The sequence below is a fragment of the Stegodyphus dumicola genome, chromosome X2 (assembly GCF_044657685.1).
Source record: "Stegodyphus dumicola isolate Sdum_Otavi_A_Nest chromosome X2, ASM4465768v1".
NCBI classification, from domain to species: domain Eukaryota; kingdom Metazoa; phylum Arthropoda; class Arachnida; order Araneae; family Eresidae; genus Stegodyphus; species Stegodyphus dumicola.
In genome coordinates this window covers 167,148,376-167,172,302 of record NC_140781.1, presented here as the reverse complement: position 1 = coordinate 167,172,302, position 23,927 = coordinate 167,148,376, and the positions used below count along the sequence as shown (strand labels likewise).

The 23,927-nt window shown below is 34.3% G+C and overlaps 1 protein-coding gene across 5 annotated transcripts in view; it reads left to right on the top strand.

Annotated features, from left to right (window-relative positions):
- Window positions 1-23,927, top strand: part of LOC118184380 (uncharacterized) — a 139,953-nt gene that overhangs the window by 9,342 nt on the left and 106,684 nt on the right. For 4 of the 5 annotated variants that reach the window (XM_035354047.2, XM_035354044.2, XM_035354048.2 and 1 more), the window contains exons 2-3: window positions 12,109-12,252; window positions 17,729-17,830. In XM_035354047.2, coding sequence (XP_035209938.2) covers window positions 12,166-12,252; window positions 17,729-17,830 — 189 coding nt within the window. In that variant the 5' untranslated portion in view covers window positions 12,109-12,165. Of the gene's footprint in view, window positions 1-2,547; window positions 5,075-12,108; window positions 12,253-17,728; window positions 17,831-23,927 lie in introns of those variants that run through there. The other variant, XM_035354045.2, reaches the window with a different exon arrangement.

The following is a 23,927-nucleotide window of genomic DNA, read 5'->3' as shown; positions in this document are numbered from 1 at the left end:
TATTATCCAATATCCAAACCATCAAGAGTCAGTTTTCCCACAATCCGTTGAGAAATGCATTCTTCTGTTTTTCCATCAACTTATATGAAATCAATGAAGCTCTCCTTTATTTCACACACATCACCACATATATTTTACGTATCGAATCACCTGGCTCATTTGTTCTGTATGCGACACATCTGGAATGCAATCGAACATTATTGTATAATATTTGGCTTCTTTAATATCATTTAAAATGCTATTGCAAACTGTTTTCCCCATTATATCAGTAATTTCATTTTGAATTATCTTTATTAAATGTGATACTTGTCTCTTTTTTAGGTGTTCTAACTGGTACTTAAGAAGTGAGTTACGTTTGGCTAGCAGAGTCATTAAATTCAAAAAATTGCCTTGACTAGGCCGAGGACACTTTCTGAACAGACTGCTAGGGGTTTGATCACACCCACGAAAAGAAAGACAGTTTGTTGAAAGATACAATACAGCATCCATAACTACCTGTAGGATCTCTCTCCGTTTTTCTTTCTCTGTGTGAATTAGACGCTTAATGTCATGATCGATGCCTTGATACTGTTTCATTTGTTATAGTCGAATTTTCCACTTCGAATGTCGAATCATGCACTCTCTGTGGATTTCCGATGCTTCGTGCTCAATTAACCTTTCTGAAGCTTTTTTTCAGTTAATTAATCCTGTAGTACACAATGCTGATGTAACGGCAGTGGCGTGTTTCTGGTAAATCTCGCATGGTGTACAAAAATTGCATTTTTAAATTTAGAATATATAAGCCAAGATCTGTTAATCTTTTCATTATTTGTTAATGTTCTGTGCCACAATGAAGATATCAGATGTCTTCCACCACGTTCAGTGGACCTAAGGTCTACATTTTCTGGATGATTTTCGGCTAATAATACAGCTTGACTGCTTAAGAAAGATCGTTGCTGATCGTTAATTTTTTTTCTGTAATTGACCAACTACCTGGGTCCGACAAATCAAAAGTTTTAAAGTCTTCTTTCTGCTTCCCACACGCACCTAAATGAGAAAATACTTTATCTCCTAATTTTATGTCCTCTAGATGTTCGTTTGAGGTTTATGAAGAAGGTTGCTCTCTCAGTTGCTGAAATGCAGTCTGAGGATGATACATGAAGATTCTTCATTGTGGTCATTCAAATTTCAAGAAATATCAATATCCTTTAGAATCTCAGCACCATCGGAAGTTGCGGCAGGGTCTGACAGTTCGTCTTTTCTGTGAAGCCTTTTTTTCATTTTAGCTGCAATTTGTTTTATCTGTTCGGTCCTATCTTTTGCTCTTTTTCTATATTCTGCCCCTGAGAGTTCTTTCTAGATGCTCTCATGAGTTCTTTTACCCTAAATAATATACAACATGAAATCGCAAGAGGTGTCGATATGAAAACAAGACCCTATATGCTATCGTTCTGTTTCTCGTTTGAATGTCCCCGCCTAGAGAGAGAAGATAACAGAGAGACTCAGACGTCATTTACAGGGACAAAAGAACAAGGAGTTTACGGAGTACCTTTGCAATAAAATTACATGTAGGGTTGGCAGAAGGACAGGGTCATCTGACGTTGTCAGTGACGCCTGGAGTCCCTCTATTGTCCTCTCTCTGATCTTATCTTTAGAGTCGTATTCGGCTGTACTTAGCTTACTTTTAACTGTTTGTTCCATTAAAAGGTTTCCGAGTAATTAATTATAAATATTCTTAAAAGAGGTTTGTATCAAAATTTCACAGCATTCCAAATACGATCCAGCGCTACACTTGAATTTGTCACCCGGGACACAGACCCTGGCTTGCCCCCCTACATCCGAGACTGCATCTGCCCTGAAGATGAGGATAGTGCGGACAGATCAACTTCCAATTCATTGCGTGCCACAATGTCCCCCCCCCCCCGCAGAGCAGCGTGAAATTGATAAACAGATTTCGGAATGGTTAGAGAAAAAAAGGATATGCCTTCATCCATTTTTTGCAGCAATTCTACTTTTTGGTTGATGGGCATCGAAACATGCTTTCGCTTTGTAGATCCTTTGGCAGCTCCAGAATCGGAAACTCTTTTTGACATAATCAAAAGTTCAAGCTTACTTTTTATAAAATTGCTCTAACAGTCTGCAAAAAATAATAAGCCAGATCCAATTAGAAGATTAAGGAACAACACAATCTGCAACATTAACTGAAATAGATAATTAGATAATTTTAGCCTAGCTTATACCATCCATTATACATTAAACGCACATGCGTAAACGTATTATGCGCATGCGTAAATGCATATGCACATGTGTAAAGGTATTATGAACATGCGTAAATGCATCATGCGTTTATGCATGCGCAGAAAGTTTGTAGCTTTGAGGTCCGGTTTCATTCCGGATTATAGATGTCCGGATTAAAGACTTTGTACTGTATTTCATATTTCTTCTGAATTTTGATATTGCTAAAGAAATAAAATTAGGAGCTTTTTCTATACATTCTAAATGTGGTTAGTTTTCTTAGAATAACAGAAATCCTTAATTAAATCCAAAAATTCTAAAAGGAAAAGGAAACATGTTGAAAAAAGAAACTGAATACACAAAGAAAATTATTGTTCAAAGATATGTACAGTTATTTCCCCATATGATAGAGTTGCTGAGCCAGCTTAAATCAAAATTAAATTGTACAGTCTTTGACCATTAGTCCACATTTTTAGTTTGAATTTGACTGTTCTTGTTAAATTACATCACCACGTGCTGTAATTGATTTTGTTAGCATCAGAACATGCCTTTATGTTCTGAGTTCTTTTTAAATAAAGATGCTTATTTAAACCTTTGTCTGGCATTGTAGTTGCTTTCAGACATAGCGATAATTTGCTTCACGTTTGTCCCCCCCCTTTTTTTAAAAACTTTAGCTTTTATTTACCATTACTATTTAGCAGATCAAGTAAACTCTCATTGTAAAGAAGTTGGCAATTTAAGAGATAAAGCAAGCAGAAACTAGTGAGAACACTAGTTTGTGTATTGAGACAAATTTCTGATTATTAGAGAAGATGCTTAATAGGAAGGAAATGAATGTAAATTAGCCAGAATGTCCGGGAAGGCTTCAAATTAAAAAGACACATAAATATTTTGTTGAGTGTTGTGCAAAACATAAAATGTTTTGTAGCTTTAATGTATAATTATCCTAATATCATTTAAGAATCAATCTCATAAATTACGTGTAGTTTAAACTGTGAAATTTTATTAGATTGTGATTTTAATAGGGCCTTTTTTAAACAAATATTGTTAAAAAATAAGTAAAATTTTATAGTGGCCATGTAAATCCATAATGACTAAGGATATCTAACTACCTAATTCAATTATTTATAACTAACTGCTTACCCTTAAAAATTATCTCTGCATATTAAAGTGAATTATTGCCTTTCATTAATCCTTGCCTTGGTCACAAGATTAAAACACAAAAATGTAAGAATTCATGTAAAACTTATGGTTGACATCTAGTGAGACTTAATACAAAAAAACTTATCACCTGTGGTGCTTTAGTGACTTATTGGAACTTTAAAGTATATTAACTGGGTTACAATCTTTGGAACTCTACACGAAGCTACGACTCTAATTGTGTCCAACAGAGCCCAACTAACTTCCAAACTTGCCAACCGTGCCTACATCAGGCTTTTTATATTTGTTCTAATCAACAGGTCTCTATCTAGGCAAATAGCAGGGGTGACAACATCCAGTCTTTTGTTATGAATCATGCTGATTATGATCTTACTTCTCATTTTACTCTATGCCACTTGAACATAAAATTTACTAAACCTCTAGACTGAGCAAGTATGTGACAAAAATTAAACATTAAAAAAAAAAAAAAAGAAAGAAAGAAGCTAACTGTTAGTAAAACATAAATAAAATGTCACTTATCTTCTTTCAAATATGTCCAACTATCATAAGCGTAAAATATTTAATGCTACTTGATACATTTTATGAAGTTGATTTTATTCTCAAACTTACATATTAATAATTTTGTTAATTAATTCATGTTTAATAATATTTCATCCTACTTACGAGTCTATTTTATTTTTAGGATGGTATTACAAGAGTGAAGTTCAGGCATAGATAATATTTTAATTGAATTTATTCAGTTCCCATTTGCTCATAGGTCCTTAATTTTTTTTCATTAATGGTACTTAAAAGTCCTTAATTTCCACGTGCAGAAATGTTTATGAACCCTGTTTTGTCTGATTTCTTAGCATCTTATTCTTTCTAGATTCTGGTTCAATTCTTTATTCTTTTTGGCTGTTCATCTGTAGTGTTGGTTTCCTGTTGGAAACATGCCTTTTCAAAGTCATTTGTGCTCTGCCACTGTACCTCGCTGGTTGTGATTTTTCTTGTTTGTTACTGTCTTTTAAGTAAATCACCGTTTTTCGAATTTTCCCAATTGCATAAGGTTCTTGAAATCATGGACAGCATTTAGCTACCCTGTCTTCATGAGCACATGATAATGAATGTTTTGCTTTTAACACTTGTTGTCTCCCTTGTAATTCATATCTTGCTTTTTCTCATCATAATACAATTTTTACTTTTCTCTTGCCATATCTGAATGTCTTACTACTTCATCTGTTATTTTCTGTATATCTTCTATTTTAAAGTATGGAGCTCTGTCTTCTACACAAAGAATAATAATTTAACCATGTGGCATAATTAGTTTTCGGACTAAGAATAATTTTGCTAGAGTCTTTCCCGTCATGTCATGCATAGCTGATGTTAAGGCAAACGTTAACTGGTTGACCCAGCTATCCCAGGGCTTATGATAGTTTTTCACACAGCAACATGTAATTTTAATTCTGTTCTTATTGACCTGCTCCACTGTGTGTGAGTGCAGCTGAAAAAGCACCATTTTAAAATGTTCTATGCTAAGGCCTGTGCATGGTTTCTCAAATATTTGCCTAATAAAACTGTTTCCCATTATCTGATATTACTTTTAAGGGTGCTCCATATTTCTAAATATATTCATTTAAGAGGGAATCTTGAACTGTTTTAGAGGAGGCTGCTCTTAGGAGGACTATTTTTACCCACTTAGAGAAATGATCTACAATAAAAAGTAAATATCTATTCTTGTTTGACTTCTGAATTAATCTCTTACACTTATATAATCCTTTCTGTGTGCTTATTGTTAGCAATTTTTGAGTCTCAGGGTATACTTTCATTTTTAAATAAACATGTTTAAAATCAATTTTTGAAAAATGCTTCCCCCCGCTCAAACATGAAAATATTTCCTCTATGGTCGCCAAGGGGTGTTGATGCGTAATAATATTTGGGTTTACTGTTATTGAGTAGTCGGCACAAAGTCGTATAGAGCCGTCCGGCTTAATTTCTGGTACTAACGGAGTTGCCCATTCCGAAGTTTCAACCTTTTCGATTATACTCTCTTTTTCTAAGCGATCAATTTCTTCATCTATCCGGCCCTTTAACGCAAATGGTACTTGCCTAGCTCTACAAAATGTTGATGAAACATTTGGCTTCAATTCTAGTTGAACGTCATAATTTTTTATCTCTCCTAATTTTCCATCAAAAATCTCTTTATATTATTCCAATATTTTATTTAAACCACTCTTTTGAGAGACAGAAATTGACTTTATTGAGGACCAATCTAAATTTATCTCTAATTGCCATTCTTGACCAAATATTGTATCTAGGTTTTCTTTAACAATGCAAAGGTTTAAGTTTTTATTTTGACCTTTATATTCTACCTTAACTGTAGTAGATCCTAAAGGTATCAATTTCTTTCCATTATATGTTTTAAATACCAGACCTGTATTTTTAATTTTCTTTTTCGAAATTTGCCGGAAATTTTTTTAACTTATTACCGATACTGTATCCAGTTCCATAGCTACCGGTTTTCCTTCTATGTTCACTTGGACCATTATGGGCGGTTTCCTATTTTTCACCTCACTGGAATGTATGCTGTTTATAGGAACTGTGTTTTCATTTCCTACATCTAACTGTTTTTGTTTCGCCTTCATTTTTTCAGCATTTTTAGCGCTGTAGCATGCCCTTTCAAGGTGCCCGATTTTCTTACAAAATCTGCAGGTACTTGTCTTAAATTTACAAGAATTTCTATCATGGTCAGTCCCCGTACATCGCGAACACAATTTCCCTTTAGCACTCATAGCTGTGAAGTTTTGTTTTTCAAACTTTTGTTTTGGAGCAACTGACTTAGATTTACCTTTATTCTTGGTACTAAATTCTTTAATTTCAACTGGTTTCCCAATTTATTCACACCTTTTAACACTTTTTCCATTCCCAAAGCTGTTTTTAAAGTGTCATCTAAACTGATATTATCCTGCTCAGAAATTCTATTCAGAATAGGCCTATCTCTTAGCCCACTAACAAATACATCCCCCAACATCGTATTTAACATATTCTGATCATAAGCACATGGTATGGCAAGTGACCTTAACTCTGCCATATACACACTAATTGTTTCCTCCTCGTACTGCTTTCGATTTAAAAATACATGTCTGCTAGGAATTATAAGTGGCTTAATATTTAAACGATTTCTTAATGTTGTTTTTAACACTTCATAATCTTTATCAGAAGGATTATCAGCAGCCAGCAAGTTTTTTAAGAGACTATACATTTTTCCGGACAAACTAGAAATCAATACTTTCCCACGCTTATCCTGTGAAACATTTTGTATATCTAAATAACTTTCAAATCTCTCTAGAAACGAATCAAACTGTTCTTCGTGTTCATTATGTTTTTCAAACTGAACCGAAAGTTTCGAATTGTCCATTTGTGGAATAATAACTGAAGTAAGTCTCTCCATTCAAGCTCTATTCTGCGCTATTAACTCAGTTATAAGCTGGTCCATGATCTTCTGAAAGGAAAATGTTTATCAAAGCTTTGCCTTGAGCCGTCTTCGGGGAATCCCCCAAGTCCTTATTGAGATTGCATTAGGCAAATTTTTTTTAAAAAATCACACATCCATTATTACCAGCTACCGTGTATCCTTTAGTGGGTAATTATTTCACAAGACACACTCTTTTACTCTACATGCTACTTTTATTATATATACAAAATATATCGTCGTTCGCATACACACTTATATCTACAGCTACTCATAACTATGACTACTCGCATTTCAGTCCTTTTCTTATTTCTGTGCACGCTTCGATGCCTTGCTCTGTGCCAGCTTTTAAGTCCAATTATGATATACCACATCGATAGTTCTTGATATACCACATCAATTATAATATGGGCTCAGCTAATTTCAGTGAAGTCTTTAATGAAAGTCCTATAATATGAGCACATGCCTAAGAACAAAGATACTTTCATTGCAGTATTCCGCGGAGGTTAATCTTTTATAGCTATTATTTTGGAGTTTTCAGTCCCTTTCTTTGGTATTTTGTGTTCCTAAGTGACAGAGTTCTCTAGCTGCTGATTTGCACTTGGCGGTATTTACTTTTAGTCCCATTTCATTTTGAATCAAAAATTATTTTTAGTCTTTAACATATTCGTTGATTGTTTCACTAGTCACTGTTATATCATTAACGTAGATCAAAGTATTTTTCCTGAGGACTGGTCTTAAGATTATGTCGATTGCATGTTGAAAAGTGGAAGGTGCTCTGCATGAACCAAATGGCATTCTTTTAAAAGGCATAAATGCCAGACTTTGTAATAAATGCAACTTCTCAGACCTCTTCAGGCTTCACGCCAATTTGGAAATAACCAGATGTTAGATCTGATGATGTCATGAATCGTGTTGATTTAATTTTCCGAATAATCTCTACAATTATAGCAAGGGGATAGACAAGATAGGTGAGATTATAGAGCATAATTCAACAACTCTATATCGTGTTGAACTGGCAATAAAAAAGTTAAGTAATAATAAATCAGCTGGACTGGGTGGCATCAAGGCAGAGCTTTTAAATATCGATGAAATGAATTTAAATAAAGCAATCCATTATCTAATTTGTTGTATATGGACACAGGAACAAATGCCTACTGAGTGGGAAGAAGTGCCTACTGTTTGTCCTACTTATAAAAAAGGAGACAAGGTACTAGAATGTTGTAATTACAGAGGAATTATCTTACTGAATTCGGCATATAAAAACTTCTTCATTATCTTGTATGAACGATTGCTTACATATACTTCTAATGTTATTGGGAATTACCATTGTGGATTCTAGAAAGGAAAAACAGCAACTGATCAATTGCATTCTATCAGACAAATCTTGGAAAGAACTAAAGAATATAACATTAACACCTACCACCTGTTCGTTGACTTTAAAGCTGCCTATGACAGTATTAACAGAAAAAAACTACTTGAAGCAATGTTGGAATTTAATATCCCGACGAAACTGATAACCCTCACAAGGATGACCCTTAAAATACTGATATGTAGAATGCAGATTTCAACATATCTTTCAGAACTTTTTTATACTGAGAAAGGATTAAGATGGGGAGACTCACTAAATTGCCTGTTGTGTAATATAGCTCTAGAAAAAGCAATAAGAGACTGGAATAAACACAAGTGGAACCATTCTTGCCGGAACCATTCAACTGCTGGCTTTTGCCGATGATATTGGTATCATCGGGCGATCAAAATAAGCTGTGGTCGAGGCATTTGTCTCGCTTGAAAATGCGGCAAGAAAGATGGGCCTATTCATTAATGAAGACAAAACTGAATTTATGATTGCATCTAATAAAATTGTTAATTTATCCGCCTTAAAGATAAAAACTTATGCCTTTGAAACCACAAAACAATTTAAATATCTGGGCACATTGATCACAAGTTGCAGAGATGTAAAAACTGAAATGGAAAAAACAGAATATTTATAGCTACGGCCCTAAAAAACAACTCCCCCCCCAATGGCAGATTGTGAACAGTTACAGTGTAACCCAGTCCATTAATCTATACAAGGCCAGATGTGGTGGTCTCTTTATTATGGAGGCACCAAACAGGTGTGCCACCATTGTCTCCTATGAAGGGATGGACAGTGACAACCATGCCTTCTCCGGGATTTGAACCCAGGCCCTTCAGTATCGCAGTCAGCCTTTCCTAACCACTATACTGTCTAAAAACAACTTAAATCCAAGCTAATCAACATAAAAACCAAATTTATATAAAACCTTAATAAGACATCTAGTAGAGCAGGGATAGACCTGGTACAACAAAATGGCATGTGGAGGATTTTTAATAATCATGAACTATGTAGGAAATATGGTGGAACTGATATTGTGAGAATCATAAAGGCATCTCATATCAGATGGCTAGGCCATGTGTTTGGAAATGATGATGCATTTCCAACCAAAAAGATAACCATTTCGAGAGTTGAGGGAGTAAGACAAAAAGGAAGACCACCACTAGATGGATAGATGATGTCAAGGAAGATTTAAGGTTAATTGGAGTTAACCAACAGAGAGCTATTGTGCTGAATGGGTCAGGTGGAGGAAACTTGGAGAGACAGCCTTGTCCTGTAACAGGCTGTGGAGCTTATGAAGAAGAAAGAGGATAGACAGGATGCTTAGTGATACTATTAAGTTTTCGATAATCAGCTGTGAAATGCCAAGCTTTGTAGTTAATGGGAGATCATTTTGCTTTTTACACAGCACCACTGGGCTAGCGTAAAGACAATTTATTGACATTATAATTTTATGCTTTAACAGTTCTTGAATACGTTCCTCAATTGTCTGTTCCTTAATCTTAGGGACCACATATTCCATATCTGTACTATGGTTCACAGTTTGTGCGAGTCTGGCCAATTATTAGATAAATTATAAAACTGACGTACCAACCTTTCAGTTTTTCATTTTCATCTGCACCCAGAGGACTTATCTCAATCACTGGTGGCTGCGTTCATCTCTCCTCCAGCTTGTTCATGTCAAGCTGTGAAATAAATTCTTAAAAATGTAATTTGGTACCTGCTGCATTCAGAAAGTCTTAAGCCTAAAATTTCAGTAGCTTGAAGATTTTGGTCCTTGTGCTTATATGTTAGCTGCATTTTGTTCCTCATTTTTAACCTGTAAATGCAATGCTATCTCGCCTATGTATGTACACTGCTTGCCTTTGGTGGCAATAACTTTTGCTCTCACTATATTAAACAGTCTATATTTTCTAAAATATTTTAGAAAAAACATTTCGGAAAGAAAACTACGTTGAGTTCCAGTGTTGATAAATAAATGCATCTGCAGGGACATTATTTAATAACCCTGTATTACTAGCAATGCCGAATTTTTGTCTACAATGGTATTAAATTGAATTTTAGAGGGATTTTCTTGCCTCTAGGATAACTGTACTCTCTTGTCTCCAATGCCCCTTCCTAGTTTAAATTTTTCCTATTACTTTCCTCGTTTTTTCTGTTGCCCTTCATTTTCACAACTACCACTCATGATTGAATGTGCTTTTCGAACATCAAACTGTCTCTTCTGGCCAAACGGTGGCCTTCGCTGAAGCACTGGCCTAAAATTGTGCCCATTTGGTCTCTTGACATACCCTGTTGTGCATGGTTTTTCCACCACCCATCTATTTTGAAATTTAGTGACTGGCCTTCACTGAGGCACTCGCCTAAAATTGTGCCTGTTTAGCCTCTTGCCATACCCTGTTATGCATCTTTGTTCCGCCACCTATCTATTTTGAAATTTAGTGACTATAACTTGAATAGATTTTCCATTGTCATTGGATTTCGAAGTTCAAAATAATTCTGAATTTGCAGCAGTAACCTATGCAAGATAATTTGAATTAATTTCTTCATCAGGCCTCTTGTCATACAACAAACTGAAAATTTGAACTTTCCATAAAATAAAAATCCACTAATTCTTCAACTTTAAACTGAAATTTACTAAATAGTTCTGACTTGAGCTTAGCCCTAGCTTTTGAGTAATGGGGAACGCTTTAGGGAGTGTTCTTAAATAACTCAGATGTGTAGGTATTGCTCCCTGTATCTAAGAATAGCAGTAGTGATAGTAACTTTTTAGTGCCTCAGGCACTGCATGTAATAGAAAATAGGAATTCAGTTGTTCAATAATGTTAATTACTGAAAACTTTCCATTGATGGCGACTATTGCCATGAAATCCATTGATTGATGGATTTTATGACATTTCTTATGATATCCATAATGAATCCAAATCTCGCCTTGGAATTAACAGAAGCCAGCAGAACATGCAAAGTTGAGGGGGCAAAACCAAATGTCGAATTTTCTTGATACATGGTCCGTACTGAAGTTCAGGCTCTTGTATAGGGTCTCATTCTTTTTAGTATCATAAACTACGAGAACTGAAAGACTACGAAACATTAAAAGGTGTAAAAAAACCTTTTATTGAACTCGGATAAAAGATTAACAGAAGGCACTGTTCGTGCATAGAAAACCAGTTTGCATTTATGGCATTACTCAAAAAGTATGAGAATTGAAATTAAAACTAAGTTAATCATAGGTTAACCAAAAGGCTACTCAGACTCAAAACACAGAAGTTGTCTTAAAATCCTAATCTCAGCTTGATAAGCCTAATGGCAAGAATAGCACAATGCTGCAGATAACAAGCTCTCAAGAGAATCAAGTAGCAAACAAGGCTTTCAGGCAGAACAGACTCTGATTCTATCGTCTAAAACATTCTATTAGATACTATTGCTTTCTATGTCATTTAAATATGCACAAACTACAAATTAGCATTCTGGCAAGAAAATGGAAAGCAAGAAAGACAGCAAAGCAAATTCACATAAAATAACTCGGTAGTGAAATTAAAAGTATACTGTACAAATGTTATATCTGTGTGAGGTGAAGGCACTTATACCATTTGATCCATCTCTTCCATCCACTTCCATCTGTATCTGCCCTTCACTGCACTTAATGATTACATACTAAGCTGTAATATTGTTCTCAGCATAACTTTTAAGCTTTTATGAGAAGGGTTTATTTTGGAATATAGACTCAACATCTTCTTAACAGTTTTCATTTTTGGATTCACTATAAATAGAAATTTTATTTCCTACGTTTATGAGCCAGTACCAAAAATTTAGATTCACTGTAACTGAATGCTCATTATAAGCCAAGTGGACTATATTCAAAGAGGATTGTATTGAAAATAATCTCTCCTCTCTTTTCTTTTCTTTTTTTTTTTTTTGTTATTTCTAGGTTTATAAAAGTATAGCTTGAACAAATGAAAACAGCTGTGGAACATAGTCTTAAGTTATGGCTGCAAGAAATCTTGGAAAATCTCAGCCTTTGACTCTCAGTGGACCATTTGAACAAACAGAAAAGCCTAGCAGCACTTTGAAGGTAATATAAAGGATTAGCATGAATTTCAGCCTTTTTTAAAAAAAAAAAATTATATTGCACGTACTTCATGTCCACAAAAGTTCTTTTGTGGTTTTTAATTCCATAACGTTAATCAAAGATATATACTTCTGAATGCAAAATTGTTTCAAATGATGCATGTTCTCATATTTTGGAATTTTTAAAATTGATCAAATTAGTTCTTGTAAAAATTACTGAATTTAACTTTTTGAGGGTCTCCAGGCCCTTTATTCAGGAAAATTTTATACTTTTTATACAAAATAAAATACAAAAGGTTTAGCTGCTGTATGAAAAAAAAAAAAAAAAAAATTAACTGAGATATTTAACTTAAAATTTTGAAATCATATTCAGGCTCCGAGTTGAATTTGGAAAGTGAAATGTTTGCTTTTATACATAACTAAAGTTAAAATTCAGTTTCAGAAAAGGTTTCTAATGTTGATACTTTAAGTCATTATTATTTCTGTGCTGTCTTGCCATGAAAAGTAGTGATCAATGTAAATTTTTCAAAAAGGAGGTCTTATTCACAGAATCTTGCAGAATTCATGTTCTAGAAAATACTAGCAGGCTTTTGTAGTAACACATAGCCAACTTGTAATATTATTTTCATAATTTTTTAATGATGATTAGATTATGATTCTTGAATAATAAAATATCATGAGAATGTTGATAAGGTATTTTTAGCATTTGAAAACTTATAAAATATTTCCTGAAAATTCTTTTATAATAATATTTCAAATTAAAGAATGTTTTACTGTAGCAAATCATAAAGGAATAATATTGAATGGCATTTAAGGGGGAAAAGTAGATCTTGAATTATCCTAATTTATTTATTAACCAACCCCTCGAGGTAAGTTAAAAAATGGCATTAAATCCCAAATTTTGAAATTAAATGTTGCGATAATTTTTCCGCCATAAATTAAACTTTTTAAATAATTAGTATAAAAATTTCTTAATAATTAGTATAGGGACTAAAAAACCGGCTGAGAAGTTAAATTTCATAATTTATGCGAATGATTTTTTTTAAATTTAAAAATGACAAGACATGGATATTTAGCATTTAAAAAATTTTGTTATTGAAAGTTTATGTCTGTGCCTAAGAGTTGTGATAGTGACAGTCACATTAAGGACTTTTATGGACACACTGTAATTCTCATTTTTCCTGTTATGTTGTACTACTTACTCTTCATAAGTAAGACATTGTTCAACTTGGAACCTGACAAATGAATAAAATTACTAAATGTCAGTTTTCTATAGATCTGATTGTCTGGTTGGCTGTACGAATTTTCCAAGTTATAGCTTAAATACACAATATTTTTTTCTCCTAGGAAGTCTTTCATGAACTTGGCATGTGTTTTAATCCACATATCTTTTTGTATTTATCTAAAATAAAGCATTATGTAGTTTGTATATACTGGAATTCCTTTAACATATTGTTTTACGTAACCTCTTGAAGCACCAAATTTTTTATAAGCTTATTAACTTTCCCGAGTTTTAAATACTATGCATTTATCATGAATGCTGAAAATGTTACATTCTTAAGTTAACATCATAATTAATAATAATCATTTAATGTCTAGTGTTACAATGAAGAAACATTAATGTAATAATTTAAAAAGTAGTTTGTACATTTTTGTTGAAATAATATGGTTGTTATATATTATTGTTGATTCAAGTGGTTTCTCTCATTGCCTTTTGTCATGATTTTATTATACACTTATCAGCCAAAATGTAATAACCTCCCTTATGGTATGAGAATGCTCTTGCTAGAATAACATAAAATGACATGTAATAATGTGAAAATGTTACCTAACAGCTGTCATAGATATTGATATTGAGGCATCATTTTGTCAACTACATGTGAATATAATGACAAAGGTATATATAATGATATAATGATTTAGATGATTTTGATTGTAGTCAGTCTGTGGTGGCCAAAAGTTTAAAAATGTAAAACTCCAAAAATGGCACTACTTGCCAGGTGTTTGTTGGCTGTCATTGTTATTACCTATGGAAAAATGAAGAAGGATGCTAACAATAGGAGTCGAGGTATTGCATATCCATGCTTAATCAATGAATGCAAATATTGAAGACTCTTTCTTTTGGTGAAGGCAAATAAGCAGTTGCTGTTGGCCCAAGTGACAACTGAATACAGTGCAAGTATATCTGAGCACACAGTTCTTCATACTCAATTGAGTGTGAGATTGTACAGGAGATGCCTACTTCATGTGCCTCTGTTAACCCAGCATCAGTGAATTTTATATCTATAATGGGCTATGAGCACAGTAATTTGACTGTGCAGCAGTGGGAAAGAAAAGCATGCCTGGTTAAACAATAATATTTACATATCACGTGAATAGTCTTATTGGTATACCGTATAGTGAACAGTTGATTGATACAAGTACAATGGGATGTAAATAAATAGGTGGTGAAGATTTTATGTTGTGGGAGAAATTCTTATGGACATCCCCTGCGATCAGTTGCTATAGAAGAATGCACTATGATATGATAGCTGTGAATTATATGAACAAAACTGCTATGCAGTTTCAGCCTTTCATGGTATCTCTTTCATGTCAAAAATGAATTCATACAGCAGTGCTGCTTATCACAATGATGGAATTGTACTGCAGTGGTTTAAATAGCATATTGACAAATTCCATTTCATATCCTGATCTCATAACTTGATAAATATGAGGACATCTGGGGTTATCATTGGGCTCCATTCAGGGCTCATTGGCAACCTTCTCACAGTTATGGAAATTGAATCATTTTTGGTTGCAAATTTGGTATGATGTTCTTCAGGCTTGTTATTAAGGGCTGGTAGAATTGATGCTACAACAAGTTGCACCATTTTAACATGTCAGAGGTGGATCTGCATGGTATTAAAAGGGTGGTCATAATATTTTGGCTGATCAGTGTGTATTAATGAAGTAATAGAGTATAGGATTACTTTTAGTGATAAATAGGTTAGAATAATTAATAAAGCATTCAAATTAGATGTTAATACAATGCAGTCTAGAATATTTTGTTGCTGTGCCTTATCTAATATTTTATATTAACCATTAAAATTGTAAAATTAACTTAGAAGCGTAGAATTCCTACATCACTTAATGAGCTTACTGGAAGTAAAAAATTTCAGTGTTTCTTAAATGTTTTTTTGTTTTCAAATTGGATGTAACATAGCATATGCTATAAGTTTTTCCTTTTCTACTTCCATGATTGATTTAGTAGAAGATTAGTTTTTGAAATAACATGCTTAATCTGAAAAACGTCGAATTCAACCACTTTTCTCAGTTGTTTTCCAAAATTACACATAACATACATGTGGTTGAGAACGCAGAGAGACAATTTTGAGATCACATTTTTGATGTCATTAAAGCATCAAGATTGGTATGGTGTAACTAATATTTTGATGAAGCATTACTCAGAGAAAAGCATTAGAGATTCAGATCAAGTTAATTTGATGGCCAGTTTATTCTATTCTCACAAGAAGTAGGCTTGAATAATTAAGGACAGTAACTCTGTTACCAAAGTATTTATTTAAAAGTTTGAAGAACTCAGTAGTTCAATGAAGTCATGCCTCGTCTTGTATATAAATCAGAAATTGTTCACAGCATCAAGTCCAATGGTGGTAGGAAGAAGTTCCTACTCAAGCATTTTTTGATAAAATTTTGAAGTGATTTTTTTCCCCCTCAGAGAAAAAAGCTCTCCATTAAAGCGAGTATAATGAACAAACTTATTTTCTTAAGATGTAGAACAGGCTCCTTGAATATTTTGTATCCCCATAAGCAATAGCTTTGCATATTGACAAAATTACCAAGGATAAAAGTGAGCTGCATCTAAAAATCATACACTGTTTGGCATAATATACTTTCCAGACACAAGCTGAATTGTTCTATTAAGTCTGCACAGTTTCAACTTACAAAGGCTGTATAGTTTGAACTGTGTAAGATTTACAATGCTTGTTAAGTACTGATTAGATACTTGCTTCAGAAATACTCTCAGTTTGTACCACTGTTCCTTGGGTAGATATTGTTGTTTGTTTATGTATGGCATCTGTAACAGCACTGATGATTGATCAGTTTGTAATAATGGTAGTCATTTACTAGTATCAGCATGGCCATCAAGTATTGTGCCAACATTTTCAAACTAGGCACAATACTTGATAGCCATGCTGGCAATGGGATCATAGAAAATTCTTTTAGAGAAAAATTCTTTTTTTGAGAAATTCCATTCTCCAATTTTATTGAACATTGCAATTTTCTATCTGATAAGTGATAGTTTTAAAGTAAACATAATCTTGGTTTAGTTTAAAAAATGTGGAACATTGCTTTTTCATCTGAATTTCAAACCCATGAGCAAGTAAAGAAATATCAACTGCCTGCTTTGCAAAATGCCATTGTGATTTATTTTTGAACGGAAGTCTACATTATTCAGGCCAAACTAAAAAAACAGTAGAAACACATTTCTCTTTATATTTTTATAGTATGTGCTATACTGCTGTAATAATAGATTATAAGTGAAAGTGTTGGTTGAATTTGTAACCCTTTCAAACTATCCAGCCATCAGATTTTTTTCCCCCTCAAAAGATACTGAATGTAAACTTTTTGTACTTGAGTGTAGTTTTTTAAAGCACACTTTGTATGACAGAGAAAGTAAATTTAATGCAGTGTATAATATATTTTATAATTTATTTATTTCATGCAAAGCATTGGTTTATTTTAAGCTACCTATCAATTTCACTGTTTTTATCAATGTTACATTGAATATCACATTACTTGCAACAGTTAATATTATCCATGCTTTGCTTGCAGTAGTCACAATAAATTCCTGATTAATTGGGATAACACTAGGGACATGCACAGTTAAATCAAAATTGCTGTTTATTTGACGGCAGTTAAAAAATACAGAAGGAAGGATAAATGTATGGTTATTATTAACAGATAAATATTAACTATCTACCTGTATTTTCAAGCAGTCTTATGTGGAGAATAAGTTCGTTTGGTAATCCTAATTAAATCAGTTTTGAAAACACAAAGGAAGCTTAATTAGAAATTAAGAAACACTGTCTGCAAGAGAATTTGAACAATATTCTTAAGTTCAAGCTTGTGTAAAAGAGTCAATTGGAACTTTTTTTGAGGGCAGTCATCTAACAGACATCATCTGCTGGCATTGCAGTTATCCACACATTTTCCCTTTCCTTTTTTGTATTTTCTATAGACGGTTTTGTTTTAATTTCATTGTTATTTCTCCATCATTCTTCAATACATAAACATAACGTTTTAGACTGTGCCTGGTTAATCAATATTCATTATGTCACTCAGCTGCAGTTATGTCTTTGAGCAGATTACCTGCAGGTAAGGGGACACTAATGTATTGCTTTAAGGTAATTGCATCTTCTGTAGTGCTTGTATTTTTTAATATAGATATTAATGTATTTCTGTATTTCATCTTTAAATAGAGGCATCCAAAGATGGAGCTTAGTAAACCAGACCTCCTTCAGCTCTTAGGAGTTTTAGAAGGCGAATTACAAGCAAGAGAAATAGTTATAGCTGTTCTGAAGGTAGTGAAGTTTGTTTCAATAAAAATATTTCCTTATGTCATGTGATTATTATGTTTTCTTAAACCTTTAACTGAAATATTACTGCTGTCAAGGACTTTAGCATCATGTTTTGTGTAATGATTTCATTGTATAGTGTGAGAATATTGAATGCATTTTAAGTTAATTAAATTTTTAATTATTTCTGAGTGATTCTATATGCTTTTTAATAATCTTCATGAGAAGTATAATTTTATTTATGGTTGTCCATACCAATAACATATGACTAACATTTTCATTGTACTTGTTAAAGTCTCCCATCCTCCATGAAGGCATCCCTCCCCATAGGCAGATAGCCCTAGCGTGCTTTGCCATAATTAAATACACACACCACACCATGTCAAAAGACAGTATTGGGTGCGCTACAGTTCATAGAAGTCAAATGAACTTGAGATGAGTAACAGTTTATAGAAACAGGTATACATAGCTCAAGGAGTACTCAAATCAAAATCCTCCTTAAAATGCAAGGTTTACCTCATATTGCAAAAATGACTCATAAAACAATATCAGAAGCTGTAAAACCCAGAGTAGGAAGTTTAACAGTATGAACAGACTCATGTCAAATAATGTTGCTAGTCCATGGCTGCTCACTGCTATGTACATATACCATTACTCAAGGAGAAGGGTAAACATTTCTGAAACCTTAGAGAAATATCACTCTTAGACCTTCAGAAAGTTTTTTTGGGGGACTCTGAAAATGTCACCTGGAGGCAAAAAATGGCCAAATGATACCAATTTGTATTGGTCTTGTCAACAGAAATTGTTGCTGAGACAAGTAGGTTGTTTCTGCCTACATCACCAGTTCTATTAGAATTGTTTCTGAATTAAAAGCTGCACAAAATGATATTTAAAATAAATTTGCCTAGCACAATAATTTGTCACAAATTCAGAATTAAATAAAATGCACTTTAAGGTATTTTCTCTCTCCTTCCATCATGCCTTTGTGGTGTAACGGCATGTATCCGAGAGGTCCAGGTTTGAATCCTGGCGAGAGCATTGTTGATTTTTCATGTCACCTGCTTCAAGAAACCTTAATGACTATAGTGGCACCCCAAGTAAAAGGTGGTGGACAATAATTTGTCACTACAAGGATTTGCGAATTGAGCCCCCTAATCCCAAGTCACCCTTTAAAAAGGGGAGTATGTAAGGTATTTTGTCCCTCCTTCCAGCATGCCTTCATGGTGTAACGGTAGCACACTTGACACATAGTCGAAAGATCCACGTTCGAGTCCCAGCAAGGGCATTGCTAACTTTTCATGTCTCCTGTTTCAAAATAATCTAGTGATTCTACAGCACAATAATCGAAGTTACAGAGTAAAATGCTGTAAAGTAAATAAATGAAAACAGTGTATACCATCCCAGATATTTACAAGAACATTTTCACATCCTGGGCATAAGCCATTACACTTTCCTAAAGCCTGTTTCATTTAATACCATCGGATGTGAAACATACTTTGCAAGCACTTATATGGCTCATATGTTAAAGGCAGAATTGATTTGTTTTGATTACATTTTAATTAAAATGGTTTTTGGAATTGGAGAATTCAGAACCATATTAAATTGAGCACCCCAGGCTTGTAATTCTTCTCTTAATTTTGTCGTAATTGATATAATTTTAAATTGTGTACAGGGTGTTTCATAGATCATGGGACAAACTTGGAGGGGTGGTGGAGTGTACTAAAACATGCACTTTTTGTATAGGAATGTAGGTTCTAAAGTGACGTGTTAAGGCAGGAAGGGAAAAAAAAAAAAAAAAAAAAACACGAGAGGAAAATGTGTTTATATACAAAATCAATGCAAAGTGCTTCTTTGCAGCAATACAGTATTCACAATAAATGTTCAAAAAAGGGAACACTAACAGTAATAGGAACTACAGCAGTGATTGGCTGGCAATGCAGCGGTAGTGAGCCAGACAAACCACGATCCGATGCATCAGAGGATTGTTCGCAACTGTGATGTCAAGCGTGATTGGCGAGTTTATGCACAGGGAAAAAGCTGACATTCATCTCATGTATGGTGCTGCTAATGGGAACGAACGGCAGAGCAGCGCTACAGTTGTACCAGGAACGGTTTCCGAACAGGCGTATGCCAAAGCACACAATGTTCGAGAGGTTGCATTGGTCTCTGTGTGAAAACGGGTCATTTGAAGCCACCTCTGACACTAGGAGTGGAAGAAGTGCACGACAACCTCGCATTAAAGAATCCATCTTGAACATTGTGCATGAATCTCCTCAGACAAGTACAAAAGCTATTGCACGTCATGAAAAGCTGAGTCATTCCACCGTTTGGAGAGTATTGCATGAAAATGGTTTGTATACATACCATTTGCAGAGTCCAAGCCTTGCAAGAGACAGATTACCCTGTTTGAGTTCATTTCTGTCATTGGTTCTTGCAGCAATGTGTGGCGCCGGCGGATTTCCCATCGAATGTGCTATTCACGGACGAGGTAACTTTCTGACAGGATGGCATCTTCAATAGCCACAACATGCACGTGTGGGCAACTCATAATTCTAACGGCACATGTCCACATGCATTCCAAACCTGCTTCTCCGTAAATGTGTGGGCGGGTATAGTTAACGACTACCTCATAGGCCCATACCTCTTACCTGCATGTACAAATGGCTTGTATTATCATATTTTTCTGCAAGAGCTGCTACCGGAATGGCTTCTGTATGTTCCGGCTGTCGTTCGTGATCGCGTGTGGTTCCATCATGATGGTGCACCAGCCCAGGGTTGCCACGCTACCTGGAAAACCAGGAGAACCGGGAAAAGTCAGGGAATTCGAAAATTGACCAAAATATTCAGGGAAAAGTCAGGGAATTTAAGTATTTTTGTCAAAATCTGGAAAAGTCAGGGAAGTTCATACAACGATCCCGCCAAAAAAAGCGATTTTTGCGCCGACTTCGGAAGAGATAACTTTTTTGGCAAATTATGTATCACGTGAGTGTCATTCGGATAGCTGGCATAGAGCCAATTTTCGCAGCTCCAATTTGATTGTCTTTTAGAAAGGCAAAGCAACTTTCCCGCAACTTTTGGTTTCCAGTATTCTCGAGAATCGCATGTGCAGTGCATGAACTAAAGAAAGTACCTGTTCTCGTATAAAACAAGTTGGGTTTAATCCTAGTATACGGTACCATGGAGGTTAGAATCAAAGAATATGTATTGTAAAGAAGGAAAACCTCTCTGCAACAGATGTGGCTCCGTTCCATCATAGAGGGAAACAGCTGTGCATGTCTGATATATCTGTCACCAAAGCTCGAAACCAGTGTCGAAGTTCGAAGGTCACATTATCAATAGTTCATAAAATGAATATCGTTTAAAATTTCTTTAACCATTTGCCCTAAAAAGATGTGCCACGCACGTAGAGATGCTTTTGTCTCAACCCGCAAGCGACGTGAACACCACGTTGATAAGCATTTATCGCAAAAATGAAAATAACGTGGTGCACACGTCGCCTAACAACGAGATTGTTTATTTCTCGAGTTACAGCTCTGGATTGCACTCGCATATGCAGAGCGGCGTAAATGAGACACTTTACCGCTTGTTATATTGTAGTGCACAGCACCGCAACCGTGAAGTTTAGTCTTAGCGCAAGTGGTTAAACTCTAAAGGAAAAGAAAATATTTTTTTGGCACCAGTAAATTAATTCATGGATTAAGTTATTTTCAGGGGGAAAAAAAAAGCTACGAAAATCCGTTTTTAAAATTATTGCGAAAATCCAAGAAGAAACGTCCTTTGATAAAACGTTTCTTCTTGTGTTTTTTACAATAATTTAAAAACAGATTTTCGTAGTTTTCTTTTTGTCAAAGAGAGTTTCTTCTTAACACGTGTTTCTCAATTTCCTGTCTCCACATCGCGGAGAGGGAAATTCTGGCCGCCAGGTTCCGTCGCCAAATCCATTGGCAAATTTTCCCTCCGCATTCTAGCGGCGTAATAGCATTTTACTTGTATGGAATCTTTTCTTCTTTACATAGACGTTCTTTGGTTAGAATAATAATGGGATTTGGCGACATCATGATGCGCAGTAAACGGGTCATTTTGATCTTGGCAATAATTTTCAAAATCGTGCCAAAGCCTTACCGTATATTAGAATTTCACGGCAAAATCTTTTTAAACCTTTTTTTTTTTTTTTTTTTTTTTTCTTTTTAATAAATACCTTGCCATTTTGCAGTAAAATAAAAAAATAGTAATCAGTCATCTAGGCTAGCCATGTAATATAACTATATTCGCTAAAATATCATTGATTATTCTAATTCAATTTTCAAGTAATTATCTTTATTTTTATGTTATTCATATAATTTAATGTTGCTTCTTCCCTCTAAATTTATTTTTTATTAGTAAATAATATTTCCAAATTTCAGGAAATTTTCTCTGGCATATTCTTGAAATTAATTATAGCAGTATGATGACATACCGTCACGAAATTTAATGCACATATTTTTTCCTTATGTATGCTGCGAAATAAATATAAAATACCTCAGTTTATTAAAATAGATTTCTTTCGTTTAGCTGCAAAATGTCTGCAAAAAGAGCCTTTTTTTATTCCAGATTGGGAAGATTCTAATCTCAATCTTCAGTGGAGAAAACTACAACTATTATAATTATATTTGTGTTTTCAAGTGTTAAGGTGCCTTTTAAGATAATACCTCACGCAAATTAAATTTACCTAAAATCTAACCTAACTATTTAGCATTGCGTTGTGATTTATAAGGACTGCATTAGCCTCGTGTTGAACTGGTGATGATCATGAGTAATACTTAAATAAAACATACATTTGTTATCCAATGTATATATCTTAAATTTTATTAAGTTTCTTAAGTGGAAAACTAAACAAAATTATTAAACAAAGTATACAAGAATAATTAAGAATAAATGTCCTCTGGGACTTATTGAAGAATTAAGTGAATTTGCTACACAATACAAGTAATACCATAATTAATTTACCTCTTAGCACAGCCAACGTACATTACGTGGATAGACTGGAATTTTCTTGAAACACACCTGGAAAACCTGGAAAAGTCAGGGAATTTCATTCTCCTGTTTGACTGGCAACCCTGCCATAACCACATGCGGGTCCGCAGTTACTTGGATGGGCCAGCGGATTGGCCGTGTTGGACCTGTTCGATGGCCAACCCGTTCGCCAGATTTCCATATTTATCCAGCTTGGATTTTTTTATGGGGCCATCTGAAGAGCATCATTTACGAAACTCCCGTTGACTCCCTGGAGGACCTCGTTGCACGACTATTCATTGCGGCTGCAAGCGTGCGCGAAATGCCTCTCGTTTTTCAAAATGTTCGTCAATCCCTTCTGCAATGTTACCAAGCATGTATTACTGCTGGTGGTCGCAATTTTGAATGTTTATTGCGAATACTGTATTGCTACAAAGAAGCACTTTGCGTTGATTTTGTACATAAACACATTTTCCTCTCGTGTCGTTTTTTTTGCTTTCCTGCCTTAACTCGTCATTTTAGACCCTACATTCCTATAAAAAAATGCATGTTTTAGTACACTCCACCTCCCCTCCAAGTTTTTCCCATAATCAATGAAACACCTTGTATATGCCACTAGTAACAGTGCATTGTTAGATGAAATGTTTGCTATGGTTGGGGAAGGCTATATTTTGAATTCTGGTTGTTGGATAGAATAACTATAAATTTTGTTTTAAAGGAATTAAATATTATATGCTACATTTAAATATAGCATTGTTGTAATGGCACAGGTGGGCTAGTGTTTTGACACAAAATTTAACTTGATGGTATGCCAATTCCACCGTCAGTAGAGAAATTGTTCATCTCAGTTGTGCTTGAATACCAAATTTTGTAAGAGTTGTACAAGCTGTTCGGCAGTTATTCATGTATAAAATTTGGCAATAATTTTTAGTTTTGTGCCAAAAATAGCTTCACTGTGGAATTAACTATAGTCTTTTGTTCATAGTATATCGATTAAATATTTAGAGATTCAAAAACAAGCAAAACAAAGGTTAGAATTTTGAGTAACATTCATATTACTTAATTTATTTTACCTCAAGAAGTTCCCGATATCTTTGTAATAAAGACCTTT